We start from the raw sequence: 21,897 nt of genomic DNA, 5'->3' as shown, positions 1-21,897 counted from the left end.
AAGACAAGGACAAATTGCCAGCCATAGCTAACAACTTGCCTCCAACAGTTGTGAATCAGTAGGAAGGAGAGAAGCTAGACAATGTGCAGGACTTCCTGGCAGCAAGGTGCGATTGGGAAGTTGGTTCTCACTTAAAAGAAGGTAATAATGGGGGGGTGGGGGTGGGTGCTGCCTCATGTGGGATGTCAGATACTAAGAAAATTTCTGAGACTGAGCCCAATGCATCCAAGAGGTGGTGGTCCATGGCAGCACCTGTTTCTTCTATTGCAAGACCCTCTCTGCCCCCAATGCCAATGATAGATCATCACCCCACCTCCAAATGCACTGACCAGACATTTGCCATATCCCTGTGGGAGAAATAAAAAGAAAATGACTGTAGTTGAAGCAAGGAGAAACTAAAGTTAGACTGCTGGAGGACCTTTCCTGAGAATGAGGCTGGTTCAGTCTTGTCACTTAAGAGTCTGGCATAGGAAGGTGTCCCTGAGGTCAGCCTGAAGAACAGACTCTCTTCTTCCAGGGGTGGAGTGAGGGAGCTGGGAGCTTGACAGCCAACACCTCTGGGTTCTCTGGGGCTTTCTAAGGGGCTGGTTGGTCTGACTGTGAGGGGTAGAGGGAGGAGGTGAAGCAGCCACAGCAAAATCATGGTAACTGCTTTACTGCATCGTAGGGAACGCTGCTGTCCACACAGATTACATACAGCTACCTCTACTGTGCAGGGCCCCGGCAGCCTCCACGGAGGGCCAGGAGGGCAGATTACAGGACACAGCAGTGCTACTTCTCACCGTGTGTGGCGGGCGAGCCTGGAGGATGGGGTGTGCAGGGGCTCTGAGACCCTCAAACCGAGCTCCCTGGCCCCTCCCGAGGTATTAAGTGGGGGACAGGGAATTCACCCCAGGCTCTGAGCAGGTGGTGGCAGGGAGGCAGAGTGGAGGGGAGTGAGAGAGGGGGGGGGGAGAGCAAGGGAGACAAAGAAATTGGTGGTTGCAGAAAAGGACAAAAGGCGGGCTCAAGAGTAGACAGAGAAGTCAGCAGACTCTGTCTCCAGATCCTACCCTCTTTCCTGCCCCACCTGCCTCCCGAATTTGGCTTTTGGAGAGTTCCAGCAGTTTGGTGGAGATTTGCAGAAAGGTGTGATTTCAGTTCTGCTTTCTCAACATTTTGCCCTTTCCCACTCCCCCCAAATACACACACTCCTTCCTGGACCCTGCCCCCTCTCCCCGGGGCGGGGGCCCTACCTGCCCTCGAGGAGGGAGTGTCTGAAAGGCGACCATGGAAAGCAGGGATAAGGCCTGAAACAGCGAGGCCCTAAGGATGGGCGCCAGGGTCTGAGAAGGTGGGAGGGGCTCCCCTGTGGAGGAGGGGCAGCAGGGTAGGGTACCAGGAATTGACGTGGGATGAGAGGAATGTGGGCTGGTCTGCTGAGGCTGAGGGAGGTGTCAAGACCCATCTCTGATTTAACAGCTTAGACTACCTCCTCCTTTCCTTCTCTCCCCCTAACTGTCCAGGGGTCCCCTTTGCATGGGTTTGAATAACCCCTTTTCTGACCCCAAGCCACCAGCACTACAGTCACCACACACACATGTGCCACATGGGCATGCACACATCCACTAAGAGCCCTACCACAAGCAGCAGGATGCCACCCCCACACATGCACATAAGCACACACACACCTGTCCAGGTAGCCCCACGAAGATGTGGATGATGGCCCAGAGGACAGCTGGGGATGGGTGTGGCCATCTCCTGCAGCAGGAGTCCTCTCCATCCCTGGAGTAAACTGACTTCCTGGCTGAAAACACCATGATAGCAACTTGTGAAAGAACTGGGCCAAGGGCTGGGGCTTTGGAAGAAAAACAGAAGAATGATGGCGAGACCTAGTTTAAGAGTGGAGGAGGGAGACAGGAGGAGCAGAGGAACCAGAGGAAGCCCCTGTCCCTAAAGCTGGGGCACCAGCCCATGTGCCAGCTGGGGCACTATGCCCACTCAACCCACCCATACTTGCAGAAACCACCCCTGCAGGAGCCCCCACTGTCTAGCTGATGTCCCTGCCCCAGTTCCCTGCACAGAATACTCTTTAAGCTTTAATGCCCCTCCCCTCCCTCACTTTGGTGACACACGCAGGGCCCGGTGAATAGAGGACGTTTAATATTTCTGTGCTGGTCAAATAGAACACAGGTGGGGAATACAGGGGGAGGGGGTGGAGTGCCCCCTGCTTCTTGGGAGGGATGGCTTGTGAAGGGGTGTATGTGGGGGTTTCTTGGGAAATATCCAAGGAGTCTTCTCAGTAAAAGGGCCTGGCCCGGGGTGTTATGAGCATCCGACATGCCCAGTCCTTGGTCTTAAGTTGGGGTCCCCCATAGGGGGTTTGTGGAGTCTGTTTTTTCCAGCTCTTTTGCTGGAATCCACACTCCCAGCATGATGGGGGACTTGGTCCTAGACAGGGGTCTGGAGAGCCCCCAGGAAGCAGCCTAGGGTTGGGGGTGGGGGCTTGTGTGCCCACCTCCTCCCCTCTGCCCTCTCTCCTTCCCCCAAGCTGGGCAAGAGCAGAGGGGAGGTGCGCAGGGCCTCCACCTCCACTGAGTCCCAGGGTCCTTGGGGAGGGGTGGAGGAGGGGTGGAAGGAGAGGGTCTTGGCCACCAACAGACACTGTAAACTTTGGTTTAAAACAATAACTTAAGTGAAGGGAGGGCTTCCAGCCTGGGGCCAGGGTGGGGGGCTGGGAGAGCAGGGTGTTTGGGAGGCGACAAAGGAAAAAGCCAACAAAAAGTTTTGGTTTTTGCTTCTGGCATAAGAAAGGTCTTTGGTCATCCGTTTAACTGGGGGAACAGGGAAGGGGTGCTGAGGGAGGGTGAGAGAGCACTGCAGTGGGGGGACCTGCAGGCCGGGGTGGAGGTGAAGGTGGGTTTCAGCCTCTCCTTTCCCCTGTGCCCTGGATGCTTCCCAGCAGTCCAGGCACCGCCTCTGGCCCCAACTCCAGCCTCAGGGGCACGGCTCCACCCGCAGAAGTCCACCTGGCACAGATCTCTCTGTGAAGGAGGCAGGAGGCACTGGGTCTCCTCTTGTGCTCTCTGGCGCGGGGTGGTTGGGGAGCACCCAGCAAACAGGGGTGGGGTGGGGGCCCAGTTCAGCCTGGGTCCTGTCTCAGGTCTGGGGAAGAGGCTGAAGCCAGGTGGTCCTGTTCACATGGACCCCCACAGGGCACACTTGTCCCACCCCAACAGCCAAGGGGGCTGGTTTCTTCTGGGGATGGTGACACTTCAGTCCCCACCCAGGCCAGAGCAGGGGTAGGAGTTGGGGATGGAGAGTTATTTCTTCACAGTACGGAAGGAAAAGAAGGTGGAAGTGAACACAAATTAGGGAAGGGGGACTTCTGGCCAGAAAACACTGCCAGAGCCAGGTGTGAGGGGCCCTGGGTTTGAGAGGGGTGACAGCCCCGCCCGCGGGTCTCCATGGCGCTGAGGGGCCCTGTGTGTGTCGGGTGAAGCTGGTGGGGGTGGAGGGCCCTGCTGCTGGTGGTCGGGGAAAGGCGGTATTCAGATGTGGAGGAGGGTCTGAGGAGGGGTCCGGGCCCTCTGTGTCCTCTACAGGTCCCAAACCAAGGGTTCTCTGTCCCCATGGGGGCGGGGACCATCCCTGCCCCCGCGTGTTTGTCAGTCAGGTCACAGGGGAGTTGCTGGCCCAGGCCTCTCCCCGTCTGAGTCCTGGAAGTGCCTTTGAGGTTCGGGAGGGGCTGTGGAGTGGGGGTAGGTGGGGCCTGGGTTCTGGGAGGGAGGGGTCTCACCCCAGCCCTGCCTGTCCCAGAGGCCCTCAGGACAGTTCCTCTCCGGGTAGCTCCTCCTCCAGGTCCCTGTCTTCTGGAGGCCCCACAGTGCTCGGGTTGGGGGGGCCCAAGGGGGGCCCGGGCTGCCTGTCTTCCTCCACCTCAGTCGGCTCCTCTTTCACCTGCACCTGGTGGCTGCTGCAGAAGGCAGGTGGCAGAAGGGACGATGTGGGCACTGGGGTCCCTTCCCTGATCCCCTCCACGTCCTTCCAAACTCATCCAGAACTCTGGGGCACATTGGGGTTCCCACAGTCCCCTCTCCAGGATCCCATCATCCCCTCCAGGTCTGATCTCCCCCAGGGAAAACCCTGGGCTGGGAAGGAGGGAGGAGAGGAGAAAGGAGCAGAGGGGAGAGGAGATGGGAGAGCAGAGGGGAGGTGAGCGGGAGCAGAGGAAGAAGAGGAAACGGGAGAGGAGGGGAAATAAGAAGGGGAAAGAAGGGAAGGAGTGAGGAGAGAGAGAGGAGAGGTTGGGAGGAGAAGGGAGTTGAGGGGAGGCCCCAGCAGCAGGATGACATAGGTTGCTTGTCCTGGGAGAGCGGCATGGTGTGGTGGGGGTGGGGGGTAGGATGGGACTCCTCCTGTAGGGGGAGATCTTCCTTCCTAAAGTGTCAGGGCACAGTGGTGGCCGGTCTGTGTCTGTGCTCACCTGTACTGGGGTGGGGAGAGGGGGGGGGGGCTGCTGCTGCCGTTGCTGGGCAGCGGCTCCACGGGGCCGCCTGTGTCATCATGGCTGAGGGGCAGGAGGCTGCTGGCGGAGCCGGGGTTCAGCACGCCAGGGCTGTTGAGGAGGGGGAAGCTGCTCTCGGCCAGGGCGGCCTGGAGGGGCACAGGGTTGGGCCCACCCCGTCAGGCGCCATCCCTCCCCAACCCCTAGGGTCTCATGCATGAGTCTGTCTGCTGGCCCCATCATGGGCACATCCATCTCAGACCTCGTTCTCCTACCTCCCAGCTTTCCTGGGAATCTGGGCGTGGCTCATCTCCTCTCCCAGGGCACAGGACCCCAAGACTGACAAGCCAGGGAAAGGGATGCCACTGGCTATGCCAACCTCCTCGCTCTCTACCCCACCCCTACCCAAACCCAGCCTTGAGACTAGAGGTGGAAGCTGGACCCGGGGTTGGGGTGGGGCAGAGGGCTGGGGTTTTGGACCACGGAGTGCTCTTCAACCTCCTCCTGGTGTCCTGCCCTCTTCTGACAGGCCTTCTGCAGGGAAGGGTGGGGAAGTCTTTTCTCTGAGGCCAGTGCGATTGGAGGAAGAGCAGGGGGTGGGAGGGCTCTGGGCGGGGCCCAGTCACCTGGTAGCTGGCATTAAGTGCTCCATAACTGAGGCCCGAGATCATGTTCTTCACTAGGGTGGGGCTCCTGCAGGAGAGAGAAGGCAGTCTTTGGCTCACTCATTCACATTCCCCTCACTCACATTTCTCAACCCTAGCCAAGGGACTGTGCTGTGCCGGTACTGTCCCCTTCATCGTCCTGGGAGGCCAGAGCAGGGTTGGCTGCATCTGCTGAGCCTGGTGCACGCTCCATCTTATTCAAGCCTCACACTAAGCTGGCCCAGCAGGTTGCAGTAGCCCCTTCATAGGTGAGGGTGCTGTGCTCACTGGGGCTCTGAGACCTGTCCAAAGTCTCAGAGTTGATGAGTGGGAACCAGGATCCCTCCCAACATCTGTCTTTGTGTCATGCCGCCCCCAGCATTTTTCTCTCCAGTCTATATTTTGCCATGTTCAGCGAGGTCCGATCTAGAGCCTCAATAGTTCCCTGTCTGCACAATCCACACTTTCTTACCATCCTGAATTCTGGGACATGTAATAATCAGCCATGTGCTCAGCCTGTCCCCACATGCTCCACACAAAAGGTTTTTCTGCACCAGAAGGTGTTCAGGAGTTAGGTCAGGAAAAGCAGTGGCTCAAGGCTATCCCTCTTCCACCGTGAAGACACCATTTACAGAGCCTCTCAGAGAGGTTAAGACACTGGCTCAAGGTCACACAGCTGGTGAGAAGCAGTGGTGCACCGTGAACCCAGGTCTTCTGATTCCAAGTTGGTAATGAGACCTGACAATGCCTACCGTGGAGACTGGTGTGTGGGGGTACTCAGTAGGAGGTGGCTTCCCTTCCATTTTCTGGGCCCCCACCCTGCCCCAGCCCCCACAGCTGCCTGGGATGGAAAGGCTCTTGCCTGGAAAGAAGGAATCTTTGAGGAGAACAGACACCCCACAGATAGCCATCTAACTTGCTTCAGACCGCTCTCTACTTCCCCAGGGACCTCTGGTCCAAGGGGCACAGGCAAGAGGGGGTTGGGGTGTCTGGAGTGGGGAGAAGGTCACTGGTGCTACTAGGGAAGCCAAAAGGGAGGTTCTGGCCCTCTCCCAGGTTCCTGTATCCACTTAAAATGCGGTGTGGTAGAGCAGAGCACAGAAGACTGGGAGGTCAGAGACCTGGTCCTTGACCCAGCTCTGCTGCAAATCTGTGTGGCCTCTTGCCAGCCCCTTGTCCTCTCTGGACATCCTCCCCTGTGAAATGAAGAGGCAGGCCCCAGGGGTCTCAGAGGTCGGCTCATCTGTGATGAGTTGGGGGAAGAGTGTGGGCCCTGGGCATGGCAGCCCCTCACCCATGGCCCACCGGCCAGCATCGCCCATGTCCCAGCTCTGGCTGTGGCTGCTTTGACCTCTGCCTCTCTCTGGTACTAGGTTCCCCTTGGCTCCTTCCTTCAGTCAGGAGTGAGGGCAGTACAATCCATAAATGTCTGCCTTCTGATTGTCACTTCTAGACTTTAGCCTTGCCTCCACAAGCACTGGGCTCCTCCACCCCTTTCCTCCCCATACCCCCTCAAACTGGGAAGGATTTAGTGCCCATGGGGGTCCTGGAGAGGCATGGGGGGTGACCTGCTTCACACCCAGGGGCAGGTCCTCCCACCCAGGTCTGGCCCACATACCCTGTCATCTTTGGTGGTCTCCGCTTCTGATACTCCCGCTCGTCTACAGTCCACACGGCACCCTTGACGTTCTCCACACGCACGAAACACTTGTGCAGGCTGAGGTTGTGGCGCACGGCGTTCTGAGGGTGCAGGGAAGAGGGATCAGAGATGGCTCCCGGCCCAGCCGCTCCTCCACTCAGGTGAGCACAACAGGAGTCCTCGGCCAGTCCCCGTTCCATTCCGTGCAGCAGCAGCCCACCTTCCCCAGCCGAGGGGCAGCAGGGGAGGGCTGGGCTGGGCTCCCAGCTTCCTCACCACCAAAGCCCATTTTATTATCTGCTTTCCTCTCCCTGCCCCATTTTGGAAAATTCTGTTCCATTCCGTGCAGCAGCAGCCCACCTTCCCCAGCCGAGGGGCAGCAGGGGAGGGCTGGGCTCCCAGCTTCCTCACCACCAAAGCCCATTTTATTATCTGCTTTCCTCTCCCTGCCCCATTTTGGAAAATTCTGCACACACACACACACACACACACACACACACACACACACACACGCACACACGCACACATGCTAGCACCCCATCCTAGTTATAGAAAAATAAATGGCTTAGTGCCCCAGCCCACATCTCTGTGTCCCATTTTTCTAGAGTCCCCCTCTTGCCTGCCTCTTGTCCCCCAGAAAAACTCTTATGGCTGAGGGTGGCTGAGGGCATTGAAATGACTAAATGGATGGAGACAACTGCCTTCTTGCCACTGATGGCAGAGCTGGGAGAGTATGAGAGTGCCTGTGTTTGTGCCGCAGAGTATGGTCCATGGTTCTCAGTCCATCCATGTGTCCATGACTGCACATCCCCCACCCCAACCCCAGGCTTTGGAACATGTGCCTTTAGCCAGGGTGCCCAGACCCTTAGGGACTCTGTGAATTCAGCCAAGGCCTCGCTACCACGTTTGGGCATTACTGATTCCCGGAGGCCCAACTTCATGGAGCTGAAGTCTCCATGGGGAAGCACCCTGGAGAAGGATTTCTTCCTAGCAAGAAGGCAGCACAGGGCTGGAAGGAAGGAGTCATTAAAAGTCATTCTGGAACACTCCACAGGTCCCGCTGAAGTGGGGGCGAGGAGCACATGGTGGGGCCATTTCTGCAGGATAATTGTTTAGGGGACTAATTTAGTCATCCTTGGTCTCAATGCGATGTGGAGATGTTGGAGGGTGACAGGCCTGGGGGAGGTGGAAGGGGCATGCCTCACCTTCCAGGTGGCAGTGTTTCTGCGGAAATAGGCAAACATCCTGGTGAACCAGTTATAGATTTCATTCAGGGTCAGCTGCCTGTCGGGGGTTTCCAGAATGGCCTGTGGGCAGAGAAGGAACAAAGGGACCCTCAGTCTGGGTACTGAAGGGTCACAGCTCTGTGATCTCCCCCAGGACCTCTCCCTTCTGCCTGGCCCCTAACCCACCCTGCGACAGAGGAGATCCTCTGCAGAAATGTGTGGATAAGAGGATGGGTGGGTGCTTGTGAGTCCCCTGAGAGGGAGGCTGCACAGCCCAGCTGAGGCTGAAGGGAGCACAGGGCTCCAAAGTTTGTGCACTTGTGCAAGGAGCACAAGAGCACCTTCTGGGGGAGAAATGGCTTCAAGTGCCCCACCCTGCAGTAAGGTCAAAAGCAGTGTTCTTGGGAGAGATATATCTGTGGGGTGGGGGGCTATTTGGAATTTATCCTGATTTTGGCAAAGGGCAACCTAAGCACGGGGGTGGGGTGTGGTGTGGTGTGGTGTGTGTGTGTGTGTGTGTGTGTGTGTCACAGAATCACAGAATGTGAGTAGGGGCGTAGGGGTGTGCGTACCTATGGGGGTGTAGTGGATTGAATTATGTCCCCCAAAACTCACTAAACTTTGAATTGTGTCCCCCTAGGTATTAGAAACTTGGCCCCCACTGTGACTGTTAAGAGGGTGGGAAATTGTATTATGGTAGTGGAAGGGTGGAGCCTTGAAGAGGTGATTAGATTTTAGGACCATGCAGTAGTGAATGGATAAAAAATGGTGGTCAAGGGCATGGTTCTCAGAGCTTTAAAAGAAGAGAGAGAAGAGTCTTTCTCTCTCTACTCTCTCTGCTTCCACCATCCTGCAATGTGAGGCCCCTGGGTCACTATCACCACCACCAGATGGACTTTGGACTTCCCAGCCTCAGAAACTGTAAGCAATAAATTTTGTTTTCTTTATAAATCACCCAGTTGCAGGTATTTTGTTATAAGCAAAAAAACCCAGACTAATACAGGGGGTACCAGAGAGAGAACATGTGTGTAAATGCATGTTCATGTATGAGTGTGAATATCACGTGAACATTCAGGTCATGAGGGTTACAGACACGAGGGAGGGAACAGAGGTGTGCGTGTGAGAGAGAGAGGCAGACTAAGTGACCACGCTCTGTCACGGGAGTGTGTGTACATGGAAAGGAGCACATGATTTACTACCCACAGTGGGAGTGGGAAGTAAAAACCAGTGTGTGTGCCCCCAGAGACACATGCACATGAGTGGCAGGCCACTGAGCTGCAGCCTGCAGAGAGCCGGAGAAGGCAGACACAGGTGCAAGAGGGAGAGGCTGGCGTGAGAGGCAAAGTTGTACTCCCTGGAGGCTGAGACCTGGAGGCCGGGCTGCAGTGAGGGCTAGGATATCTGTACTCACCTGGCGGATGAGGGAGGCGTAGGTGAAGGGGGGCCTGACGTCAGCATTCTTGTAGAACTCGTGATTTTGGGCCAGCTCTGGAGGAGACAGGCAGAGGATGAGGCAGCCAGATGGGGGCCCAGCCTGGAAGCCGCCCCTCCCAGTGGCAGCCCCGCAGCCCTGGTGGCCCTCACCTGAGGAGATGGGGGAGCAGAACTTGTCACTGCTTCTCCTGCGGGCTGGACCTCCGCTGTGCAAGGAGGCAGAGCTGAGGCCAGGGGGCCGTAGGGGGGTGACAGGGGCAGCAGCCGAGGTCGGGGGGTGCACGAGACCATCTGGGAACGAGTCTGCTGCAGAGATGGTCACCTTGGAGAATGAGGAGGAGCCGGGGACCGCGTTCAGCTGTGAGCAATGGGGAGGATGCTGAGACCAGTGCCCAGGGGTGGGGGCCCCAAGGGTCTAGGGGCTGCAGAGGGGCTCCAGGAAGGTGACAGGGAGGGGAGAGTCACTCACTGGCTGGCTGAAGGGCTTGGGCTCAGAGGGCCGCATGTGCAGGTGGGCCATCATAGCCTGTAGCCGCTCGCTCTCCTTGGAGAGCTGCAGAGAGGGGCAAAGCCGGAGGTGAGCAGGAGGCTGCGCCTCAGAGGGGTGGGCTCCTCCTCCATGTCCCACCCCTCCAGCACCAGATTCCTCACCCCCACTCACCTCCATGCCTCAGCATCCCCGCTCCCTGTGTTCCCCACTACCTGAAGGCCTTGGTAATCTGCTGCCCCCCTGGCCCCTCTATATCCTCAAGGCCAGAACAGGGACTGCCTGCTCCGTGAAGCCCTCCCCCTCCCTCCTCCGGACTGTGACCCCTAGAGCCCTCCCTGTTGTCCCAGGCTGGAGCCCATCCACCACACCACTCTTCTCCCTAGGGAGGGCAGAGGCCGTGGCTGAACAACACCCAAGTGCCTAGTGCAGTGGCACTTGTGTGTGAGAGGGCCCTCACGGACTGAATGGAGATGCAGGAACGGATGAATGATTCACTCACCCCATTCATAAATTCAATAGATCTCTCAGGACTACCCTCCCACCCACAGCAGGACACTCTGCTAGGTGCCAGAGGGAAGTAGGGAAATATTGCCTGGCTGGCTGCTGGACTGTCCTGAGTAGCTACAGAGTGTCTATAGAGCTCAGACTCAGGAGCCAGACTGCCTGGGTTCTAATCCCAGCTCTGCCACTCATCAGCTCAGGCAAGTGACTGCAGCTCTCTGTGCCTCTGTTTTCTCCATCTGTAGGATGGGAATAATCGTGGTCCCCACCACACAAGGTTGTTGAGATTCCTTGAGCTATATAGGTAAAGCATATAGTAGAGCACAATGCAAGTGCTTCATATGTTAGCTGTTAATATTATTTTTGTTGTTTTTATGTTGTGTGAGTCTCTTCTGGACTTCCCAGCAGAGATGCCCCAGCCTCGGTTTACCCCTCAGCATCCAGCTGTCCTCACCTCACAACCATGGTAATTAGGACCTAGAAAGCATAAGATGGTGGCTTTGACCATGGGACCCACCCATGAGACCCTCTCCCTACCAACCCTTCCTGGAAAGTCAGTGCTGTGGGTGGGCAGAGCTGGAGCTCCCACCCCTCCCCCGCCCCTGGCCACACCTGGATCTCCAGCTGCTGCACCACCTGCATCTGTACCCGGCACTGGGCTGTGCTGCGGTCGTCCAGGGCATGCTCTGTGTTGAGGTGTCTTCGAGGGGAGGAGGGGGTGGAGGAGAGAAAGTTGGCCTGGTTTTCCTGTTGTCACCACCCTCCCGTCCCATCCTCTAATCCCTCCCACAGCCTGAAAAGCAGACAAACCAAGAGATACAAAGAGGAGAAAGAGGTGGGAAAACGGGACAGCGGAGGAAGCCTTCCTTCTCCCTTCTCGTCAGCTTCCTTTGATGTCTTTGCTAAAATCCCAGCTACAGAGAGATCTAATTGCAAATGAACTAATTAAGTAAACCTCTGACGAAGCGTGAAAACAATTTGTTTGACCCTGATGCTGCAAGGGTCTGGGAGACGGCAGAGTTAATCAGTCAGTGACAGAGCCTGGCACGCTGTGGCAGCTGGCTGCCTGCTGCCAGCCGCCTGTCTGCCTCCCGCCTGCCTGTCCACCGGCCCTTAGCCGTCACTCTCCTGGCTAGATCTGGAGGGAGGCTGGGGAGGGTGGCGGGTAGAGAAACGCTTACATCTGTCCTTCCCTTCTCCTCATATCCCCCACCCTGTTCTGGGGGTAAGGTGGGGAGGCTGCAGGCCTGGGAATATAGGTGGGGTGGGGGTGGGTGATCAGGGAGCTGATGGGGGACAAAGAAGCAGCTAGGCTTCCCTGGAGTGAGGATGGTAGGACAGCTAGTGACTGAAGGCCCCGAAGGGGCAAGCTAGGTGGCAGGCTGGCAGGGGGAGACGAGGGGCCCTGAAGGAAAAGCCTGCTGGTGGGGGTCTGGGGTGACACCTACTTGATAAATTGGCCCAGGTCTTCACACAGGGTCTCACAGCCTGGCCACTTGCACTCTCCATGTCCGTAGAGGGGGTGAGAGCCAGGGGTGTCCTCATGGGAGGAGCTGGGGAAGCAGAGGGAGGTGGTGGTCAGGGATCCCGAAGACCCCAGCAGCCCCAGGCCTGGCTCAGCACCAGCTCCCCTGCTGGTGATGTTTCTGTCCCTAACACAGGTTTTCCAGAGAACGAGCATAATTTTGTATGCCCTGGAAGAGGGCATGAATTTCCAGGTCCCTGAGATCCAATCCCTCCCTCCCAGTCCCCACCAAGGTGCCATCCCTTGGGGTCCAGGTCTGTCCTTGTGCAGGACTGCAGCACCCCCTCCCAGCCTGGGCCCTGTACCTGTCTCTCCGAGATGTGAGCACAGTGGGCTGTCCGTTGGGCAGGGTGTGGTGGGAGAGGGGAGGCGAGACCTTGGAGGGGGCGGCAAACGAGGTAGCGGTGGTGGCTGTGCCGGTGAGGTCCAGCCCCTCCTGCTTGACACTATCCTCGGCAGGCTGCCCAGGGGCACCCTCACCCTTCCACAGCTGGGGCAGGTCCGTCGGGCATACGGCTGCTGTAGGAGAAACGGGGAGGCTGGCAGGGCTCTGGGAACACATTGGGCCTCTCACCTCATCCCTGGGAGCAGGGGCTGCCAGCTCTTGGGTACAGGGAGGGCAGTGGGGCTGATCTGGGAGGGGTGGGGGTGGTGGGCCACTCACCTTGCGGGAGAGTCTGGAGGGGCCCCGAGGCTTGGCTGGGCTGCAGGCTGACCAGTCCTTGCCTCTGCAGGTTGAGCAGGTGCTGCTGCTGCAACTGTTGCATTTGCAGTAGCTGCTGCTGGAAGGCCAGCTGCTTATTCCCCAGTGCCTGGTGGGGGGCCCGAGGAGGCGGGCAGAGAGAGGTGCCATCAGCCTCAGGCATGCCATCTGGCCCCCACCCTGCAGCCACCCCCTCCCAGGGCCTATCAGTCCCCGGAGCTGTCGTTGCGGCGTCTGCAGCTGTAGCTTCTCTGCTCCCGGCCCAGCTTCCATAGGGCTGCATGCCTCCTCGCAGTAAACACACGCATGCACGCACGCACGCACGCGCGCAAGCACACAGCCAGACCCAGACACGCAGCACGACGCCCTCCCTCCTCCCGCCTTCTGTTGCTTCAGCTCCCTGCACCGCAGCTGTGCATGCCTGGCGAGGGGGGGCGGGTGCTTCTCATCACAATGATCGATGAGCCTGTCAGACTCTGGGGGCCAATCCTGCCTGGCGGGCACCCTTCCCACGTGCCCAGGGTGCCCCCCTTATGCTCCCCCCCCCAGCTCCTCTCCTCTCTTGCTTTCTAGCTACAGAGAATCAAGGAGTTGGTGGGACTTCAAAAGATCAGCATCAGCTGGTCATGGGGACACAGGCTCAGGGAACAGTTACCTCACCACTGCCCAGGCACTGGTTCGCTGGCTCCATTTTACCCCCCATCTGTCCCCCCAGATTCAGTTCACACAGGCACTGACAAGTCAGGCTGTCAGCAAGTCTTTTCTCAGCCCAAGAGCCAAGCATGTCCTGGATGTCTGGGAGGCAGGGACATCTCTGCTTGCCTGCCCTAGGGTGGGATGGGGATGGGGGGGACTGGCTATTCAATAAGGAGACAAGAGGACAGAGTCAGCCTAGAGATTTATGGGCAGGTAACACGGTGATTGCAAACCCATTGAGGGGGAGGCTAAGGGCAGGGAGAATGCCTGGACATCAGGGCAGCCTTCTAGGAAGAGGCAACTTAAAACGGGGCTGTGGTTTGGGCAGCAGGAGGGAGGTGTGTGTCTGGGACATGGTGTAGGGGTCTGCAGGGCTTGGCACAGAAACTTGGGAGCTCTGTGGCCCAGATGGGGTAGGGGATGCAGGCAGGGGAGCTCTGAGAGCAAACCCACAGGGTGAGGGAAGAGGTCGCTGAAGGGGGCTGGGCAAGATATCACAAGCAGGCGTGCAGTAGTTGGGATAGGCTGAGGTGGGTGGAGGTGGTTTGCTGAGGGACTGCAAGGTTCCCAGGACAAGTAGTGGAGGGCTGAGGGGCTATCTAAGAGACAAGTGGGCAGGAAGGTGGGATGACCACGAGGCAGCTGGACATGTGCGTGGGCCACCAGACACTAACATACTGATGATGTCCACACACATGTGCACAGAGGCAACACTGCACCAGCAAGTAGAGAAAGAGTGAAGGGGGATGAGAGAGACCATCTCCCCCACTGCTCCCTTGATCCCTTCCCCCAACTTTTTCCTGGTTTTTCACTATTCCCATAAGGCAATTCTTTCCTGAACACTTCCAGATTCCCAGCCTGTGGCCAGAAGATGTCTGGGGTTGCAGGTGATGCGGGGGAGGTTCTCTTCAGGGGAGCATCACTGTCTTGGGGGCTGTGGGCCCTGCTGGAGCCTCTTACCTCTTTGGGTTGCTGTTTCCCAGCCTGCTGTTGGGTGAGAAGTTGTAAGTGGAGCTGCTCTTGCTGCTTCTTATAATATTCCTGCAGCTGGGTGGGGTGGAAGGTAGGGGTGGGAGTGGGTGACCATGGGCAGGGGATTGCTGATGCCCAGAACCACCTGTTCTGATACCCAGAACCCTGTCCTGTCTGGACTCCTGTGGGCAGGAGAGGGGAGTTTCAATGAAACATGGCCTGGCAAGGAGACTTTTGCTCTCCCCAGTCAGCCTGGAGGGTCCCTGAGCAGGGACTGGGTGGGAGGGAATGGGAGGGAGGGGGGAGGTTCATCCCACAGCTCTGAACCTTCCCTGCCTCATGGTGGGTCTCCTGAATAGGTCATGGGGACAAGGTGCCAGCATGTTCCAGCACTTTGTCCTTCCCTCGGAGTTCAGGAGATAGAGTGGGGCCAGCACACAGGAAGGGAGCACAGGGGGTGGGGAGTGGCTGCTGAGGACTGACTTTGACCTCCCCCAGCTGCCCTGGAGGAATGCAGATCTGTCTGGCCTGAGCAGTCTCTCTGGTTTCTGTGACAGCTCTGGCCCTCAGTAATGTTGGTAGTAAACAGGGTTGGAGGAGGGGGACCCAGCTGCCCTGGGGCTGGACTCACCTGCTGGAGCATCAGTGCCTGCTGCTGCTGGAGCAAGGCCTGAAGCTGTGGGGGTGACAGGATCTGCTGCATCTGTTGGGGGGTAAGCATCTGCGGCGACATCATGGCCACAGACACGGGTACCTGCAGGATTCAGTCCATTAGCCAGCTCACCTTGACACCATCCCCGGGGGAGAGGCAGCACTTGGGGGCCCACCCATGGAGTGGCAGAGCAGCTCCAAGTAGGGCTTCCTGGGTTCAAATTCTGGCTCTGCTGCCTTCCGGCTGTGTCTTTTTGCACAAGTGACTTACCTCCTTGTTCTTTGTCATTCTTGTCTGTAAAATGGAAATAGCAATAGTGCGTACCTCTCAAGGTTATCGTGAAAACCATTAAATTAATGCTTAGGACGAAGCCTAGCCCACGGCAACCTCATAAGGGTTGGCTATTGTTGTAGGATGCGCTGTCCTCAGTGCAGGAAGATTAGACCCTAGTGACACTGGTCAGTAAAACCCAGGCTTTGGAGGGCTTCTCACCCAGTGACGGGGAGAAGCAGCACACCAAGCCATGTCCAACTCCTGCTGGGTCTGTTCTGACACCACCACCAGCAATATGAGCCTGGCTGGCAGGGTGGTCTGAGCCATGGGAAGGATTCAAAAAGAGGCCCCCCTGGCATGAAGACCTGGTCACTGGCCCGGCTCACGCACACAGCACTCACTCCAGCATACCTGTCTAGATGGCACACACAGTGCCCAGAGCAGCACTGTTGGTACCATGATGATATGTGTGTGCACGTATGTGTAGCTATGTCTACAGCAGGGGGTGGGGGGTGGGGGATGAAGAACAGCAGGCAGGCAGTTAGCAGGGCAAGCTTCTACTCCCAGCTCTGTTCTGTGCTGAACTTGCTGTGCGTCAGTCTCCTCAAACATAAAACACAGGGATTGAACTACAACAGATGACTCCTTCTAGCTGGAACTCCCAGGATTCTCAAAGTAGAACAGCTTTTTGCCCCCTGCCCTGGGTTAGGCCTCTATAGGAGGACCAAAGAATCCAGCTACAGGGAAAAGGTTCAGGAAGAAGCAATGATATCATTCCTTTCCCAGCCCCACCTCTCCTGAACCACCAGGCTTGTGCAGCCATGGCCAGCCAGGTCGAAGCTGCTACAATGTCTTGTCCCCCTGTTTTAGCAGGACAAGTGCCTTGATGAAGCTGTCTGCCACCCTCACCACCCTGTGAGCCCCATGTGCACAGGTATCTTCTGTAATCTCCTCTCTTCCTCCCAAACCCTGGCAGAGTGCCAAGCACACAGTAGGTATTCACTAAGTGTCTGCTCCCCTGAGCTGAAATGTCTTCCCCGGCAGATTGAGGCCCCTCTGCTGGCCCTGGGGCAGGAAGGGAGGGGTGCGGGCCAGCCCAGTCAGGGAAGAGTGCTGTGCAGGGACTTGTCCTGGGCAATGACAGGTTAGGTCCCCAGGGGACCCTCCCCCCAGTCTCAGCACCACCTGTGGGGCAGGGGAGGAGGAGTTTGTTTTCTTCTCAATTCCTGGCAGGGGCAGACTCAGTCTTGAGCCACCCCTTAAACCACAGATTAGGAAATCCCCAGGCAAAGGAGCAACCAGGGAGGTGCAGTGACTCTAGGGGTGTCGGAGAACTCCCACTGCCCTTTCTTGTCACCCACCCCATAACTATTGGTCGAACCCCACTCATGGAGTAACAACCCAGCTTTTTGGTCATGGACATACCACGTAAATGAAGGCTCTCAGAGACCTCTAAGCCGGTGGCAGATGTGCCACATTAGCCCTTAGGAGTGGTTTTTGTTTGTTGCTTTTCCACCTCATTTCTACCAGTGAGATTAGAGAGGTCTGGCTGCTTTAAGTGGCAGGGTTGGGATTCAAGCCCCAGTCTGGTCTTTGTACTCCACAGTTCCCAGTGTCTCTGCATCCTACACTGCCTGCCCTGTACTTAGAGAGGTCTGGCTGCTTTAAGTGGCAGGGTTGGGATTCAAGCCCCAGTCTGGTCTTTGTATTCCACAGTTCCCAGTGTCTCTGCATCCTACACTGCCTGCCCTGTACCCGGAGCAGGTCTTGAGAATGGTTAGGGAGAGCATATGAGAATGGGACCATCTAGGGGCTCAAAGAGCCGATGAGGCCAAAATCCCAAATGCAAATTCCCCTCTCTACAACTGTACCCCAGAAGAGCTCTCTGGAAAGCCAGACTGCAGGGCTGTTATGGTCCTCACTCTTTGAGGGGTCTGGGGGTGGGGCAGACAATAGCACAGACCCACCCCCTTGCAGAGTCAGCTCCTGTGTCTGTTGTTGGGTGCCCTGGAGGCAGCTGGGGTGGTTGCTCAAAGAGCTTGGGTTTTGCCAGCTGAAGACTTGGGTTGTAAAACCCTAGGCTGGGAGTGCCCAACACCAAGGAGGTATCACAGACTGTCGTTTCTTTCCTCCTTCCATTGGGCCACCCAACAAAGAGAGGCACCGTGGTGGTGGTAAGCTCAGAGCACTGGGTTTCTGAGTCAGGTGAACTAGGCTCTTGCTCCTGATACTTACTAGTCTTTGAAATCACAAGACTGCTGACTGGGATCTGGAGCACCTATCCTCCCCACCTCACATGACTGCACAAAGAGGATGCTGTTGACTGCTTATTATGTGCCAGGCACTTGGCTAAGCCCTTTATGTATATCATCTCATTGAATCTTCACAGAAGCCCTGTGAGGAGGGCATCATCATTATTACCATTTCACAGATGAGAAAAGTGAGGCCTAGAGAGGTTAAATAGCCTGCCCTGCCCCCAAAGGGACAATGAGAGAGGGGTGAGTGACAGTGATTTGTATCCCATTAAATTTTATGTAAATGTAAAGAAAATCATTTAAAAACTTTCTGGATTTTCCCTTTCTCCTCTTTTCTGTTCTTTCCCTCTCTCCTATAGGGCACTGTGCAGCGAGGGTCACTTAGGACCAAAGTACCAGCCACTCATTCTCATCGCAGAGAGCTGAACTAGAGGAGACGAACATGGCCCACAGCAGGAGAGACTGAGACCAGACACCCAGAAGACCTTTCCAGGCACCAGGACTGAGAGTAGCATGTAAGAAAGGATGTAGCATTTCCTTCCCAGGGGCTTTCCTACTTGGAGGCAGGGGAATGGACGAGATGACCCTGCAAGGCCTCCTTGGCCCCTGCTGGTCTTGCCTCTTGGCTGAGCAGCTGGCTGCAGAGGCTACTACAGAGATAGGATGGGTCATCTCATGTGCACTTGTCATAAGGTGGTCCAAAGGGTCCAGAAGGGTGAGCAAGGTGGTTGCCACAAGCTGATCTCCTGAGCTGCTCTGCCCATGCCCTTTGGAGATGAGAACTGAGCTGGAGCTCCCCTGGTGTCCCCACGGGCCCCTCACCAGGCTGGACTGTATCAGGATGGGCACTCATCAGCTAGTAGGCTCAGCAAGGCCTGTGAATCACCATCTGGAGAGTGGCCAGGGTAGCTAAATGCTCACTAAAGCCCTGGAAGCATGAGCTCCAGGCTAAATGCTGGCAGCTGCCTCAACCCCTCCCTCAGGGACCCTGCTCAGGGCCCCACACGTTCTACCCACCATGAATACAGTGTGCTGGGTTAGATGGCCTGCCCAGAAAGAACAGGGAAAGTGCTTGACATAAAGAAAGCGTATCTGGCAACTGAGGGTTGGGATGGATGCAATTTGGTGCCAGAGTCAAGGACCCAAATTCAATCTCTTGAGTATGGGGTCTGGGGTCCCTGGGTGAATGCGGAGCAATGTGGGGAGATCAGCCTGGAGCTTTGTTTGGGTTAAACTCTCTTGCAAATGACCAGAAGGAAGCTCTCAGACTGATTCTGGGTTGGAGCTGCAGCAAGAAAGATTAGTGGTGGGATATCAAGAAGAACTTCCAGATGGGGAGGGCAAGAGAGCCAAGGGGCCTGGCCCTAGATACTTCTCTTCTTCTCACCCCCAACTCTCAGCTACCTGTGCTCTGTGCTGCCTTCTATGATCAACCTCTCCCTGCCTAGGACCCAGGACTAAGCACAACCAGGTAATCTTGCTAGGCTGGATCTGGAGACCTACTCTGGTTTTGGAAACTCATCTCACGCTGGCAGCAAACATGGCTGGGAGGCAAGCGGGCAGGCAACCCTGCTGGTGGGAGAGGGCAGAGCGCTGTCCTGTGGGGACCACTGGGAAAGGGGCTGCCATCAATCTCCCTTCGTTACCCATTTCACTCAAGTTCCAAATCAACAAAATGCCCTTTTCCTTTCAGGGAAGGTGTCTCACCCTCCCCTAAACCCCCACTGGCTTTGAGCTCAGAGAAAAGCTATTTCTAGGCCATGGAACTTATTTGGGACAGAGACCCCACCTCCTTGGACACTGTAAACTTGGGATGGAGGTGGGAAGCAAGGAAGGTATCCAGGGCTGAAGGAGAGAGGGATCAACAGTCAAGGCTCCAGGCTCCCGGGAAGCTGAGATGGCCCTGAGAACCCCCATCTCCCTGGGATCCAGAACACCGTCAGCCCAGGTGTCTGTATCTGGGTGTTGCTGGTGTTCGTTACTGGTACCAAGCACAAGGCAGAACAACAATGGAGAGATTAAATGTGCAAGTTCTGGAGCTTGCTGTTTAGGTTCAAATCTGGCTCTGTCCCTTATTAGTGGTATGACTTTGGACAAGTTACTCAACCTGTCTAGGCCTCAATTTCCTCATCTGCAAGATGGGGTTAGTCAGCACCTACCCCACAGGGTTGTGAGGATAAAATGAGGTGACACTGTAAAGTGTTCGTTGTCCGCCTTGTGGTAAGCACTCTGTAAATGTCTGTTGTTAGTTTAGGAAGTACATGGCATTTGTTGAATGCATGAATGAATCAATTACTGGGAGGTAAGGAAGCAAGGAGGGAGAAGACCTGAGAAAAAGGATCATTTTATCTGTGTCCCTGACCCCCAAACCTCTAGACCTCTCTCACCGTGGAGGGAGAGGGTCTCCTAAGGAGGACTCCTAGCCTCCCTTCCTCTCTCAATTATCCCAGAGCTTGTGCCCCTAGCACCTAGCTGGGGAGTCCTTTTTGAGGCCTACCTCAGTCCCTCCAACTTCCATCATGTTCCTTCCCTCTTGCCTTGGGTCAGCAGGGCCTTTCTGGTTGGGGGAACATTCTGGTTCCCTGTCTTACCTCCCAGTTGTTAGAAAGGGGTACACTATGCTGAGCCCAGTGTGAGAAGGATTCAGAGCAGCAGCCCAAAGGCCACTTCAGATGCAGGGAGTGTATGTGGAAGGGGTCATTAATTCAGAGACCCAGTCCTGCTATCACACGTGAGAACCTTCTACATTATTGTAGCAAGTGCAAGAACTTTCTCTTCCTCCCTTTACTGACTTTCCAGATTTTGTCCTCCCCTCCTCCACCCCAGGCCACACCCCCCTCTTTGCCCAACTCCTCCCCATTGAGGGTTGTCTCATTAGGTTCCAGATTTTTAAAAAAGGGCTACTGCTAAGGTTGCAAAGAGCTTTCTGAACATAAACTCATTTTATATAAAACCCAGATACTCTGTCAGGGCACTGGAATCTCCCCCAGGACAAAATCCAGTGCTGGGCTCTGCTCTGAGCACCCTGCACCCCATGCCACTCTCCTCCTCACTTCCCTCCGTACCCCACCCTGAGAGTCCAGAGGCTCAGGATCATGCCCACCCTTCCTCCCTTAGATAAACTTCTTTTCAAAGCCCCGGCATAATCCTTTCCCCAATTCCGAGCCTCCCCTGCTGCTGTGAGGAGGGGTGGGGGAAGTGGGGCTGCCGGGCTGCGTGCACAGGGGGAGGGCAGCGGCTGCCTGACTGTGACCCATCCCAGACTCAGACTGCAATTTTCCCAAGTTCTTTGTGACAGAAAAGGTAAACAGAAGGCCTGGCTTCCCCCACCCAGCCCCCCAGATCTCCCCTCCTCCAGCCAGCCAGATGGACCGGCAAGCTGGGGGGAGGGGAGAAGGGGAAAAAAGGGCAGATTGTGCAAAGGAAAACAAAAGAGACAGAGAGACAGGAAGAGACAGGAAACACAGAGAGACTGGGAGAGAGTGAGTCGGTAGGTGAGTGATAAGGGGGAGGGGACGGGAGGGGGGACTCGGTGACCATGGCAACTGAGAGAGCCTGGGAGGGGCTGAGACCCAGAACAGAGAGGGACAGACAGAATGACCACAGGACAGAGAAACAGAAACATGAGCAGTGACCGAGAGAGGCCATGCAGGGGAGAGGAAACAGTGAGAGAGGTAGAAAGAAACAGTGAGAGCTACAGACAGACAAACTCTGAGTGACAGGGACAGAGGCCAGCCCAGGGCCTGGCTGAGCAGGTGGAGATGAGAGAGAAAGTGGGAGTTCCCTCACCATGCCCCTGCAGCGAATGCATTTCCTTCTGGAAGGCTGCCCGCTTTTTGGCTCTGGGGGCTGGCAAGAGCACTTCTCCGATGGGTCCTTGCCCCCCCACCTTGTGCCAAGCCCACCCTCTAGACCCGGCCCTTCCCAGCCCCAGCGCAGGCAGGGCGCCCTCCTCACCTGTACAGCAGAGGCAGACTGTTTGCTGTCGTTATTCCCTGGGGAGCTCAGGCTGGAGGCCTGTTGCAGTAGGAACTGCCGGGCCACCTGGAGAGCCTGCAAGACAGGGGCTGAGTCAGTGCCGCTGCCTGAGCAGTGGCCCAGGAGGCCGCCTGTGGGATCCTGGACTCAGGTACAGTTTGGAGTGGTAAAATGGTCACGGGTCCATATGGGCTTGGGGAAAGGATAGAGGTAGAAAATCACTAAGAACAGTCAGGGTTTAGGGGTCAGAGCTATAGGGACTCACCCTGGACCCAGTAAGGTTTTGCTAGGACTCAGTGGGGACAGGAAATGGAAGCACCAATGGAAAAAAGGACTCCAGTACAGGGGGTGGACTCAGGGTATTTTTTTTTTTTTTTCGTGACCGGCAACGGATCACAACCCTCAGTGTCGCGCCCGTACCGG

The 21,897-nt window shown here is 56.5% G+C and overlaps 1 protein-coding gene across 5 annotated transcripts; it reads right to left on the bottom strand.

The window, feature by feature from the left end:
- Positions 1–2,120: 2,120 nt before the first annotated feature.
- LOC103599441 (forkhead box protein P4) lies at positions 2,121–21,546 on the bottom strand. Of its 5 annotated transcripts, none has more exons than XM_008583556.1 (16): positions 21,454–21,541; positions 15,239–15,262; positions 14,948–15,070; positions 14,305–14,391; positions 12,610–12,757; positions 12,251–12,464; positions 11,869–11,973; positions 11,033–11,120; positions 9,899–9,982; positions 9,580–9,787; positions 9,407–9,483; positions 7,975–8,076; positions 6,749–6,870; positions 5,113–5,179; positions 4,466–4,635; positions 2,121–3,955 (listed from the first exon to the last, which is right to left on the bottom strand). In XM_008583556.1, exons 2-16 carry the CDS (start codon positions 15,254–15,256, stop codon positions 3,805–3,807), a joined length of 1,764 nt encoding a protein of 587 aa, XP_008581778.1. In that variant the 5' UTR covers positions 15,257–15,262; positions 21,454–21,541; the 3' UTR covers positions 2,121–3,804. The 5 variants fall into 5 exon arrangements, with proteins under 5 accessions (XP_008581778.1, XP_008581777.1, XP_008581776.1 ...); XM_008583555.1 differs by lacking the exon at positions 15,239–15,262 and adding an exon at positions 15,653–15,841 and having other exon boundaries at positions 21,454–21,526; XM_008583554.1 differs by lacking the exon at positions 15,239–15,262 and adding an exon at positions 15,653–15,841 and having other exon boundaries at positions 9,580–9,751; positions 21,454–21,500.
- Positions 21,547–21,897: the final 351 nt, after the last annotated feature.

Source organism: Galeopterus variegatus, unplaced genomic scaffold, assembly GCF_000696425.1.
Source record: "Galeopterus variegatus unplaced genomic scaffold, G_variegatus-3.0.2 Scaffold2964, whole genome shotgun sequence".
NCBI lineage: Eukaryota > Metazoa > Chordata > Mammalia > Dermoptera > Cynocephalidae > Galeopterus > Galeopterus variegatus.
The sequence above is the reverse complement of the archived record's forward strand: the minus strand, read 5'-3'. Positions and strand labels throughout refer to the sequence as shown.

What these genes read in the sequence shown, in the direction of transcription:
- LOC103599441 (XM_008583555.1), bottom strand. Translation starts at nt 15,700, where the DNA reads ATGGTACCAACAGTGCTGCTCTGGGCACTGTGTGTGCCATCTAGACAG. An exon ending in CCTCCAGACTCTCCCGCAAG is followed by an intron (nt 12,465 to 12,609) that starts GTGAGTGGCCCA and finishes TTTCTCCTACAG; the next exon opens with CAGCCGTATGCCCGACGGAC. An exon ending in CACTTAATGCCAGCTACCAG is followed by an intron (nt 4,636 to 5,112) that starts GTGACTGGGCCC and finishes GTGCCCCTCCAG; the next exon opens with GCCGCCCTGGCCGAGAGCAG.